This window comes from Girardinichthys multiradiatus, chromosome Y (genome assembly GCF_021462225.1).
Source record: "Girardinichthys multiradiatus isolate DD_20200921_A chromosome Y, DD_fGirMul_XY1, whole genome shotgun sequence".
NCBI classification, from domain to species: Eukaryota; Metazoa; Chordata; class Actinopteri; order Cyprinodontiformes; family Goodeidae; genus Girardinichthys; species Girardinichthys multiradiatus.
Genome location: NC_061818.1, coordinates 30,913,570 through 30,925,678, shown reverse-complemented (window position 1 = coordinate 30,925,678; position 12,109 = coordinate 30,913,570). Strand labels below are relative to the sequence as shown.

Here is a 12,109-nt window from a genome sequence, read left to right as displayed (position 1 = left end):
TCACATGCAGGAAAAAAAGGTGGAAAACAGGATAGGCTTACAGTCCAATAATACTGAAAGTAGACGTTTGCTGCTCACAGAAAATTATGACTTCAATCATTTGAGTATAATTTAGCGTTTTCTTTCCTTCAACACCTTCCTTAACTGTGTTTGAATGTCATAAATATTCAGCACATTCATCTGTACACAATTATTGGCCCCTATGGTGATGATGTCTGAAACACCAATAAAGTCATTTAATCTGATGTATTTTGTACTGAAACCTTTAGAAAGCTTCATCCTTTTTTGGATTTTACTTTCTTCAGTGGGGAAAAAATTCCATAACTGGAAGTGACAAGTGCCACACTTATTGGCACTACTTCTGTTATTATTTTGCGCAACCTACTTTTCTCGGGAGGTCCTCTATATCATTTCAAAAGGCTGGACACTCAAATAGAGCGATCGTTGACTGTTACTATGTAGAGTTCTGAGTTCTTCCTTAAGCTTTATTTTCTTCAGCTCAGCTCAGTTTTTCTATACGATTTAGATCTGGGAACTAATGGGGAGAGGAGATGGTTGGTTTTGTGTCTGGTGAACCTTTCCAGTGTTGAATAAGCCTTATGTTATGGAACATTATCCTCTCAAAGGACCCATTAACGACACATTTTCTGTTTTCTGGCAGTTCCCAATTAAGATGAGTCTGCACTTTCAGAGCAGAATAGAATAGAATAATAATCCTTTATTTGTCTCTCAGAGGAAAAATCTTGTGTTTTAGAGAAGACATTTTATCTGGAAAACACTGGATTTAAAAATAAATTTAAAATCAACCAATTTTCCATATGGCTTATTTAAAAATTGCTTCAACATTTTCTAATTATCTACCACAATTTTAACCAGATCTGAGCAAAGGCTTGAAGAGAGAAAGTACTAATCCAACACTTGGTTAGAAAATTACCCTTAAACTAATCCCAACTTTGTAACTAAGTTTGAAGGAGCAGTTTTCTTTTTATTACAACTCATTGACGTTTGATTTGAGTTTGGTATACTAATGCTTTGATCTGCATTTATTTGCGATACCCTGTGAGGAATTACGACACAGTCTGGTAGATATAATTAGTGCCCAGTCACACATAATAATTATCAGTTTAACACTCTTATGAGAGTAAGCTTGTGTTCATGTTTTTGTGGCTAAAATACATCTTATATGCACATGAATGTCAAAAAGAGGTCAGCAAGAAGATTAAAAGTGCATGCGGTCAAAAACTGAGCAGTAGTTACAGTGAAGGTTGTTAGGAAGTAAAAGAGACACGGGAACAATCCAGACTGCTCATGGCCAGAGTGTTACCGCAGTAGAGGCCTTAAGAGGCGACAGATGTAGCCTGGAGGGGGAAGGGGTTTTCCTGATGCGTGGGCTAATGGGGAGGAAAAGCGAAGTGGGGTGGCAGAGCCTGACTGGGGATCTCTCAAACAGCTGGGGAGGCAAAACGGAGGTTAAAAGAATGTCAAGGTAACAAAACAACAGCCATTGACAAATCCAAATCAGTTATTGTTAAGGCTTTGTTGCATCACATTTCCAGTCAGGCCATCTTGAACACAGAACACGCAGCTCTCAGGGTCCATCTGTCTATCTGTGAGTCCTGGGTGACGATGTGTGCGACTGAGCATTATACGATCTTTGGGATTTCTTGGTGCCAGGGGCAGGGGGACATATGGCACCTGCTGCTTGAACATGTGGTAATGATGATGAGCGTATCTGCACATGCCCTTTGAGTGTAAATGTGCTCTTGGAATCCATTGGCACATTGTAGATGCAACATTCATAACTATAAAGTGCAGTTACGGCATTGGTTGAGCAGCATTAGTACTATTAGAGTGTAACCATATTGATGTACAATTTATGTTTCATTTACCTCGAGTTCAGCAGCAATTTTTTCTTCCTCTTCTTGCTCCTTCTCTCCTGAGGCCAACATTGGGGGTGTGGATGCAGGACGGGGGTTTTCGGACATGGTCCTCCTCGGTTTTATGTGAGGCTTTTGGGTGTCATTCTCTTCAGATTCTGATTTCTAAGAAAATAAAATGGTTAAAACATGATCTACATGCCTGTAAAGTGTTAATTCACCCAAAATATTTAACAAATGATCAAATTAGTTTTCATCATTTTATTGCCAAATGGGAGAAAGATTGTTCATTTGTAGAATGGTTTCTCCTGCACCTTTATGCTTTTTCCAGGAATTAATGGCTCTCCGCTGCGAGAAGTCACTCCTGGAGATGATGGAAAACTACGTCTAGGTGGAGGAGGAGGAGGAGACTTGGAGGGTTTTTCTGTGCGATACCTTGGCACTGTCAGCTCATCTGGAGAAGGAAAAAAAACATGTCAATGAAAGGTGAAAGAAACAATTCATGAATTAATAAAACTGGTTTCACAAAATATGGATTTATACTTAATATAAAGAGTTAGAGTTTTACTTTATTCTGAAGTATGCAGACTAAAGCTCATGACTTCCTGTCTTACCAGAACCACGCCTGGACCCCCCCTCCTTTGCTGAAAACTTGTTTTGTGGCTTGCTAGAGCGATGCTCTGTTGTTGACACCCCACTTTGAGGGTTCTGGGCTGATGATGTGTTGGAGGAGGGCTTGATCTGCTTGGCAGCAAAGTCCAGGTCTGGAATAGCCTTCATCAACTCGGCTTGGGTCTCCTCCAGCAGACGGTTGATGTCCTGAGCACTGTACTGTGTAAGACTGGCACGCTTTTCCTCCCAGTCCCGCTCTGCCGCCTGTAAAGTGAAGGATGGCAACCAGTAAAGCATTGTCTCAGGCCCACTTCACTTCAATTTAAGACTTCCAGGCAGTTATCAGAATCTCCAAGACCAGTATAATGTTACTGGATTCCAGCAAATAAAAAAAAACTAATTCTAGTATGAAGGCAACTCTACAACTACTGAACTCTTAGTAATGTCCAAATAGGTTGCTGTAGTTTTCATGGCCAATTCATCACATTGCTAATGGCAAGGGCATCATATCTGCTCCATCAATATGGCAAATGTCCCTATATAAATAAATATCTTGTATATAGATAAAAACAATTTTTTGCTAAACCAAAACGTATATATCTGATAGTTGATAATAAAGGTTTCTCTAAAAAGATAAAATATAAAAGGGTATCAGGTAAAAAAGGTTATCTTATAATTGCTGCCCAGCTTTCTGCACACCATGCGTATTTTCATCAACTCCTCAGCAGCATAAAATGATGATTTCTGTGCAGCACTGACTGCCCTATGTTGTGCAATAATTTTACCCTGGCACAGTTTATATATTGGCGAGAGCAGTAAGGAAGAATCTAATTTCAAAAATCTTTGTGTTATTGCACTGATCACTTTTGGATGATCACCCTAAGGGAAAATTGGCTGAGTTGCACTTAACTCTAGGAAAATAACATACTAAGGCCTATGGGTCACTGCATGCACCTTTTCCTCATAAAACTCCCCATGACAGCAGTGCTTCTCTTTACCAGCATGACTAATACTGTTTTGCATTTGCACTGCATGCCTTAAGTACTCAAGGCTTCCCTCTATCTCTCATCAACCTTTTTATTTGTGCAGATTTGTGGTGTGTGTGATTTTTACCCAGCTGGGAGCCTTAATCCATGCTGCTGGACTGTTTCAGCTGCTTGGTGAGATCTTTTGTTGCTGCCAGAGTAGTTAAGAGACTCCATGCGCATAGCAGCCTCTTTGCCAAAAATCTTATGATATACTAACTTACTTTGAGCACTGCCAGTCCAGTGTGAGTAAGCTGGTTGGTTCTCTGATGACCAAGCAACACAGGTGTTCAAAAGACACAAACTATGAATAAGCAGGCACTGCTGCAACAATGTTCTTTCACTCAGATATATTGCAATAAAGACTAACTGCCACCAAAACCATTTGTCTTAGTTTTGGGGTAACACAAGTAAAAAAAAAAATTTGTTATAAAATGAAATAAGTCCTACCAGTCGGACTTCCATTGACAAAGCTTTGTCGGCGGCAGCGCGCCGCTCCAGCTCCTCTAGGGCTTTGCCTTTGTGGGGAATAGGAGGATGATTGTCCTTGTGAGGACCGGACGGGTTTCCGAGACCACGGCTGAGGCTGGAGTGAGGACTCCAGTTAGACAGGCTGTTGCCTCCTCCATTGTCATTGATAGTTAGGGGTGGGCTAGTGGGGATGTCAAATCCTGAAAATTTTTGCAAGTCATCATTGTGCTTTGATGAAGGGCTAGAGAAGTTGTCCTGCTTTTTCCAAACCCCTTCATTTGCTTGCCTGGCAAGAAAAAGAAGAACAAAAATAATCAGTCAAGACTGTGAAATGTTCTCTTTAAACTTGAGTGTGACAAGATTATTACTGAGACTAATTAAGACTAAAGATGAAGAAGCTTTTTAGGTCTAAACCTGATAAGGAAATCTCCTGATTCACTCTTCATTAAATCACGAAGCATATTTATGTGACTGAAAATAGTTTTACAAGAATTATCACATGGAATGTGTGATTGCTTTTCTCTTTAAACATCTGGAATGTTATTGCCTTAAAACAAATGAATATCAGTGGAACCTATAAAAATACATTTAAATCTTTGCCTCTTTACAGATATCTTCTGGATTTGCTGCTTGGCAAGCATAAATATTTCAGATCATCGAAGAAATGTTAATATCTGACAAAAATATGTTGAGTAAATAGTAAAAGTGGTATAAAAAAGGGCCTAATTTATTTAGGGGCATAAGCCACCATATGTGCTGATGTCCTCCACCTTCACAGCAGATTCATACTTGCGCATCAAGGTGAGGGTGTCAGTTATAGTCTTGCAGCGTTTTAACAGGGCATCGAGTCTGTGTGGTTCTTCTTTGAGGAATTTCACAGCTTCTACCTCCACCCGCAGCACCACTCGCATCTTGCTCTGCAGGCTCGGGAACTGATCTGCAGGACAAAAGCAGAGGAGCAACACAAAACAGCCACACTTTTATAAAACACCTCTCAAAGATACTGAAAGCCTTTCATGTTAATTAAATGTACCATTTCTTGAGCTACTGCAAATGGTCAGCAAGTTCATTCAGACAACGAGCGATATGAGGCTGATTAAACATTGCAGAGATAATCAGCATCTTTGTGAGTAATTAGTGGAAAATAAACTGTCTGCTAGAGTGAGGGACGTGCCAGCACGACTCACTTTTGAGCTCTGTTAGTGTTTCTCCCAGCTTTCTCAAAACTGTAGCCTTCTCCTCCAGCTCCTGCACCGTCACCAGCTTGTGGTTGACAGATGACTCCTTCTGGATCTCCTCCACTGATTTCTCCAGGTCACTGAGATAGATCAAACAGAAGGCATTGATTGATTGATCAAACATCATTGATTCTTCTTTTATGATCAAGTTGTATTCCAATGAATATCTGTCTCAAAAATGTGGTATTAACGTTTCAGTTAATCTGGTTCCAATAAACAGCCTCTTGGTCTACTAGTTCTGGACAGCTGAACTGGAGGAGTATGCAGTGGAATTTGAAAAGCATAATCTGTGACTGAAAAAAAATTACAATTACGCACATATAATATCTTAAAGAACACAGACTTTATGCAAATATGAAATTGTAACACTGTTACATTAAGTGCAAGACCAACAGCCGTCCTTTAATAAAAGCAGTAGGTAATGAAAGAAAGCATGTATATTTCACTCATATTTCATGTGGAAGAAAAACAAGCCTTGATTAGCAAAGATCTCTATGAGTTCAACCAATTATTCAGAAATATGTTAGGATTTAGGAGCTTATCAATTCCACATATGAGACCTAAGCAAGTTACAGTATCTGATGATTAAATCGTAAGGTAGCTCTCTGCTCTCATTATTGCAGTCACTTTAATTAGTTACTGGACAGCCATGTATCTCAGATCTTAATAACCATCTTGCTAATTGCCAGGTTTAATTACAGTTAAATTTCTGTTATCAGTGAGTCACTCTATGAATTGTTGAGCTGCAAAAGATGAAACTTTCTTATGTCTGACATAGTAAATGTTGAAAAACTAACTTATGCTATATTTTCAATATAATAGGAGAGAAATTGCATATATTTATATTGTAAAAACATATACACATAACTGTCTTTTCAACATTACAGAACTAAATATTGATTCGTAGTAGTCTAATTTAGACAGCACATTGTTTTACTTTATAGTTTTACTGTGACTGACTGGAGCTGCTGTATGATGAGTTCTTCTTCATTGAGATACTTGAGTCTTTCCTCCTCCACAAGGAGGCGCTGTCTTTGCAAAGGATCCTCCTGCTTCCTCAGAGCGTCTGCTACACGTATATTCAGCTCAGCCTCTGTTCGTTTCAGCAGAGTTCGCACTGAATCCTGGTTCTCCATCTACACACAAACATTTAAAATCAACATAATAGGAGAACATGGAATGTTCACAAACCTCGCAAAGTATTGCACAGTGCCTTGTAGAAGTATTCATAGCCCCTGCACTTATTTCATATTTTGTCAGGTTAAGACCACATACTTTATTGTTTTTAACTGGGATTTTAGATACAACAACATACAGTAGCATATAACTGTGAAGTGGAAGGAAAATTATACATGGGTTTCAAAAGTTTTTACAATTAAAAGTCATAAATAAATTTGCTTTCTTTTTGGATATATCTCCAACAGTTTTGGACACCAACAGCATGAACATTTACCCATTCGTTTCTAGTCAGATAGGATGGAAAGCATCTGTGAACATTATTTTTCAAGTCTTGTCACAGATTCCCCGTTGCATTTAGGTCCTGACTTTGACTAGGCCATTCTAACACATGAAAATAGTTTGTTTTAGCTGTTTGTTTTAGCTGTATTTTAGGGCCGTTATCCTATTAGAAGGTAAACCTCTTTCCGAGTCTTGAATCTTTAGCAGTCTCTAGCAAGTTTTCCTTTAGGACCACCCTGGACTTAGCTACCCCTTTCTTCCCATCAGCTCTGACCAGCTTCACTGTCCCTGCTGAAAACAAGCATCCCACAGCCAAATGCTGCCACCTCCATGTTTTACTGTGGGGGTGGTGTGCTCTAAATAATGTGGAGTGCAAGATTTCAGCCACATGTAGCATTCTACATTTAGACCAAACAGTTCAGTTTTGTTTTCATCTAAAGAGTTACTTCTTCAACATGTTTATTGTGTCCTCTATACGGCCTTTGGCAAAATGCAAACAGGATTTTTGAAGTCTTTCTTCTATCAACACCTTTCTTCTTGTCACTGTTCCATTACGGCTAGATTTATGGAGGAAAAGCTGTCTTGTCAACATGATTCCTTCTCCTGAGCTGTAGAGATCAACACTCATCTGACTTGCTAATGGCCTCTGGTTGTTTTTCTGATCAATGCTCTTCTTGCAGTTTTGTCAGTTTAACTGGACAGCCATATCTTAGTAGGTGTGTAGTTGTGACATAGTTCTCAAATTCCTGCATTATGAATTGAATAGTGTTGCAAAAGACATTCAAAACTCAGCATAATGTTTTGTAAGGTAGGTAGGAATACTTTTGGAAAAATCTGTGGCACTGTGCTGCTGGTCTTAAAACACAAGACATTATTGAAATTATAAAGTCTGTAGCTGCAGAGGGCATCATCAGTGAGGAGAGAAGCAGTCATTTACAGATTTAAAAAGTATTGCATTTTTTGACTCTCAAGACTTTTACACTTGTTTTGCTAACATTATGTGAGTTCTCTATGTTTGCAATTTTATATGCATAAAATATTTCTGCCAACAATAAGTTAATAAGCTCTGAAAAAAAATAAAGGATGGCCATGACAGAATAATTTGAGCATGAACTACATTCCCTGTCTGTGTTATAAATGCAACATTCTGCAGGACTACTCCGCGTAACTCGAAACCCTGGTTGGAAATTACCTGCTAAGCCAGAAGAAATGAATAATTCATCAGTCTTCTGTTTGAGCAAGACAACAGTATCACTAACATGCAGAATAACACTGTATTCCCCACTGCTTTCTATTATCAGCAGTTGCAAAAATTTAAGTGAGAATATGTATTGCATTTACATATTTTTAATCTTGCAGTGTTCTCCCTCGTCCCTAGATTTTAATTGCTGATCCTTCTCTTTAACTCCATGTATAATGCATATGCCTCATGCAAAATTAAAGCAGAAGGCCAGCGCCTTGGGCAACAATGGTAACCCAGGTGTAGAGGTCATGCTCGGACACATTCACATGCAATAAACTATCCTCTCGGAGTTCTGTGACTGTTGGGCTGCTTAACAACTTCAAGAAATCTTGTGACCGTTGTGTTGAAACAAATAACAGCTCTGCAACATGCATCATCTCTGACTCCCTTTTATTTTCACTGCAAAGACAACAATCAAATCAATCTGTCTGTATCATTTCAGAACAGTACAAGATGTAAACTTAGCTTCAATATTTTTGTCATTGTAGTCCTTCATCCATGAGAAAGAATACCATCAATGTGCAATGCAGGAGATTTACTTGAAGGTGTTATTTATAATAGGTGCAGTATTGAAGTAAAAATCAAAAAAAGCTCAAAGCTCCCTGCAAACCGCAGTAACTCCATACCCATTGGTACCTTTGTAAAGATGAACACAAAGCATTACAATTACTTAATTTTTATTGTAGTAACATAATCTCACACTGGAAAAAAAAAACATTCCTTGAGTCCTTTTATTTAGCCGAGGGAAAAATCCCATTATATTATTTTTTAAAGTTTCATCCAAGATCATCCAACAAATGTTAATATGAGTCTTGTCGGCAACTACTGCCATCAAGAATTTGCCAGATTAAAGGGCTTTTAAGCCTAAACAGCCTGTTTGAAGTCAGACCACAGATACTAATCAGTTTTAATTCTAGACTTTTACTAGGCCATTTCAGAACCTTCCCTTTGCTTATGTTTTGAGCTATTCAGAGGTGAAGTTGAAAAAGTAATCCCCCCCCCTGTTTAATCCAAATTAATTAACGGTGATAAACCACATTTTTTAATTTCAATTTCACTAGTCACACCCAAGCCTGTTTACTGGCTGGTCTGTAGATTTAAGAAATCACTAAACAAAACTCAATTGACAGCATGAAGTGGGCTAACAGATCTGAAAAGCAACAAATCATGCCCTGATTTAAAGAAATTAAGGAACAATAAGGAAACTGTCATTCATATCTATCAGTCTGGAAGGGTTGCAAACCCTTTTGTAAGGCTTTGGTACACCAGCAAACCACAGTGAGAGTTAATATCCACAAAACAGAGAAAGCATAGAAAGCGGTAATCCATAACTTCCTGTTTTTCAGCTGAATGAATATGATGTGACATAGGCCCCTTTCACTTCACAACTCTTCAAAATGGGAAAGATGAAAGAACATGCCTTTCAAATAAGTTAGATGTGTTTTGATATTTATAAGTTAGGTAATGGCTAAGAGGACACAGCTACTTGCTTTAACTTATCAATATCTATAGTCAAGGCAAATTTGAACTGAGCAGAGCAAAAGAGAGGAGAAAACCCACAATGTAAAAGAATGTGCAAAGATCCCTCTCCCTGTATGCTCCTACTATGTGAAATAGTGTGGCAGAAGATTAAGTGCTGTCTAACTGGCACAAAGGGAGCTGTACAGAGTGTTGACAGCAGTGACACCAATATCTGCAGCCCTGGTGAATTTGTTAAAAATTATTATTTCTAAATGTCAGATTTTTCTCCGCTGAATAAAAGTACTCCAATTAAAAGCTTGATTTTTCTTAATTCTTCCGTGTGGGATTATGCTGCTCAAACAGACATAATATCAAAAATAATTTAGTTTTGCATGTTTATCATTTGTGCTAAGAGGTGCAGAGAATTATCTATATATACATGGTGAAATACAGTATAATGTTTAATAACAGCTAACATGAAGAAAACAGACTGCACATTTCCCACACCTTTGTGTCAACCCATGAGCCTGTGCTAAAGCACATCATTTGCACACTGTACAATTTGGGATTTTTCTGAGCATTTTATGATCTCCTGGCTTTTAAACAATAAAATGAGACTGAACACTACAAAGAATGTCTGAGTACTGCACTAATCATGATGTTGTAAATTTGCTGTAAAATGGTTGAGTTCAACCCCAAAAAAGCTTTGCTGGTTTCTCTGCATAAACCACAGAGCATGATTTTTCACAGGCCACTTCCTCAGTGGAAAGTTGTCAATAAGAGCTGTTCACAAGACTGTGAATTATGCACAGTCACCAGGATGCTGTCTCAGGATAGACACGTAGCTGATGAAATTTTTAAATGTACACTTGTTGTGCTTTGAGTTGGACACAAAATTCAATATGCCTCCATGTCCCTTTGAAAGCTGATTAGTAACAATGCTCTGTCTTTCTCTTTAAAGCTTGATCAATTAAAGCTAATTTTCTAGAACTTCCGACAGCCAGTCAAAAACATGGTTAGGTTGTCCCCTAAGATTGGGTGAATTATGCCTTGAGCTTTTAGATAGTACTTACTTGAGCATTAGGCAAGGTGACAGAGATTATTTTATTTATTCTACAATCCCACAGGATTGCAGGGAGAGCAAGAACAAGAAGTGTTTATGTAAATTAAATGCAATTCATAAAAAAGATATGTGAGATAGCTGCATAAATCCAAACAAAGACAGCAGAGAACACACAGCTGTCGGCTCCAATGACCTTAATATATCATCATCCAGCAGATGCTAAGAGCTGTGTTTACAAATGCCAACTGTAATTTGTGGCAACAACAAACTAACAAGGATTCTAAGCAGTGAAGAACAAGCATAAAAAATAAACTAAACAAAAAACAAAACAAAGGAGTTCACAGCACCTTTAACATCACACAGGTTTTGCAACAGATTCTTAATTGTAGGTTTTAACCAGACCTTTTTGGCACATGGATATGCTATATTCTAAACCATTCCATTGTAGCTCTGGTTTTGTAGGGTTGCTGACCTCTGGAAATTAAACCTCTGTCTTTTACAATTTGTAACAGGTTTCTTCCAGGATTGTCCTGTGTTTAATTACATCTATTGTTTCATAAACTTTCTATAGCTTCCCTTTACCTGCTGAAAAAAGCATCCCAACAACATGATGCTGCCACCACCATGTTTCAGTGTAGGGATTGTGTCTTCAGGGTGCAGTGTTAGTTTTCCACCACTGATATGCTTTTTGCATGACATCCAGTTTTAACTTTGATGTTATCTGACCAGACCACGTTCTTTCAAATGTTTCCTGTTCTCCCTAAAGGGCAACAGGCAAGCTGCCAACCATCAGCCAGACTTCCCTGCATGATGCTACCAGAACCTTAAAGTGTTTGTGAATGACTGTTGGAAATTACATTTTATGTGATTTAATGGATCATGCATTAAAGAGAATGAGCATTTTAACTGACATGGAAGCATCTCTCAGGTAGAAATTGTTTATGGAAAACAACAATAAAGACAAATACCTGTATCTTGCGAAGCTGACCAAGCTGTTTGCGGAGGTCGGTGGCGTTTTGCTGCAAACCCTGCAGATGGAGTTTCATCTGCAGGTGACCAACACCGTTCACCAGGGTTGTGTTAGAGGGCGGTGGTGGCATCAGAGCTAAAGGTGCTGACGGTGTATTGGCTGCTGATCACAAAGCAGGATATTGAGGATCCCCTCAGTATATTGGGAAACAATTGAGTTAGTTTGTTAAGCTGTGCTCCAGTTACATTTGTGACACAATATGAGCGACACACACACTCTCAGCATAAGTACCCAAATAAATACACATATATATTAGGTCTGGGCACACGCACGTTTTATCCAGTGTGAAAAAGCAACAAAAACCACCATATTCACAAAACACTAGTTGTATATTGAGGAAAAGTGTGAGCTCATGCTATTAGTAACCGAGGGAGAAGTTCACTAACTCTCTTTAGTTGGGACACAGAGGGATATGAACACTCTTATCTCAACACAGGGCTTTGTGAGTATGGCCATCAATCTGCCATTTATTTGACCACACATACACACTCGGAAAGGAGTGTCTAGTGTGTGACAAAATAAACTTCTGGAAACTCCCAAACAACCAAGCAAAAGATTCAAGATTTAGAGACAAGGAATCCGCTTTCCGGTGAAAAAAACAGCCAGGAAGAAATCATGAGAACAGAGACTG

The 12,109-nt window shown here is 38.6% G+C and overlaps 1 protein-coding gene across 1 annotated transcript in view; it reads right to left on the bottom strand.

Moving 5' to 3' along the window:
• LOC124864166 (SRC kinase signaling inhibitor 1-like) overlaps positions 1–12,109 on the bottom strand; it is a 54,871-nt gene that overhangs the window by 10,940 nt on the left and 31,822 nt on the right. Inside the window, exons 11-18 of the mRNA XM_047358832.1 lie at positions 11,417–11,580; positions 6,184–6,359; positions 5,173–5,303; positions 4,775–4,922; positions 3,965–4,271; positions 2,492–2,753; positions 2,192–2,331; positions 1,890–2,042 (exon numbers count right to left, since the gene is read on the bottom strand). Coding sequence (XP_047214788.1) covers positions 1,890–2,042; positions 2,192–2,331; positions 2,492–2,753; positions 3,965–4,271; positions 4,775–4,922; positions 5,173–5,303; positions 6,184–6,359; positions 11,417–11,580 — 1,481 coding nt within the window. The remainder of the gene's footprint in view (positions 1–1,889; positions 2,043–2,191; positions 2,332–2,491; positions 2,754–3,964; positions 4,272–4,774; positions 4,923–5,172; positions 5,304–6,183; positions 6,360–11,416; positions 11,581–12,109) is intronic.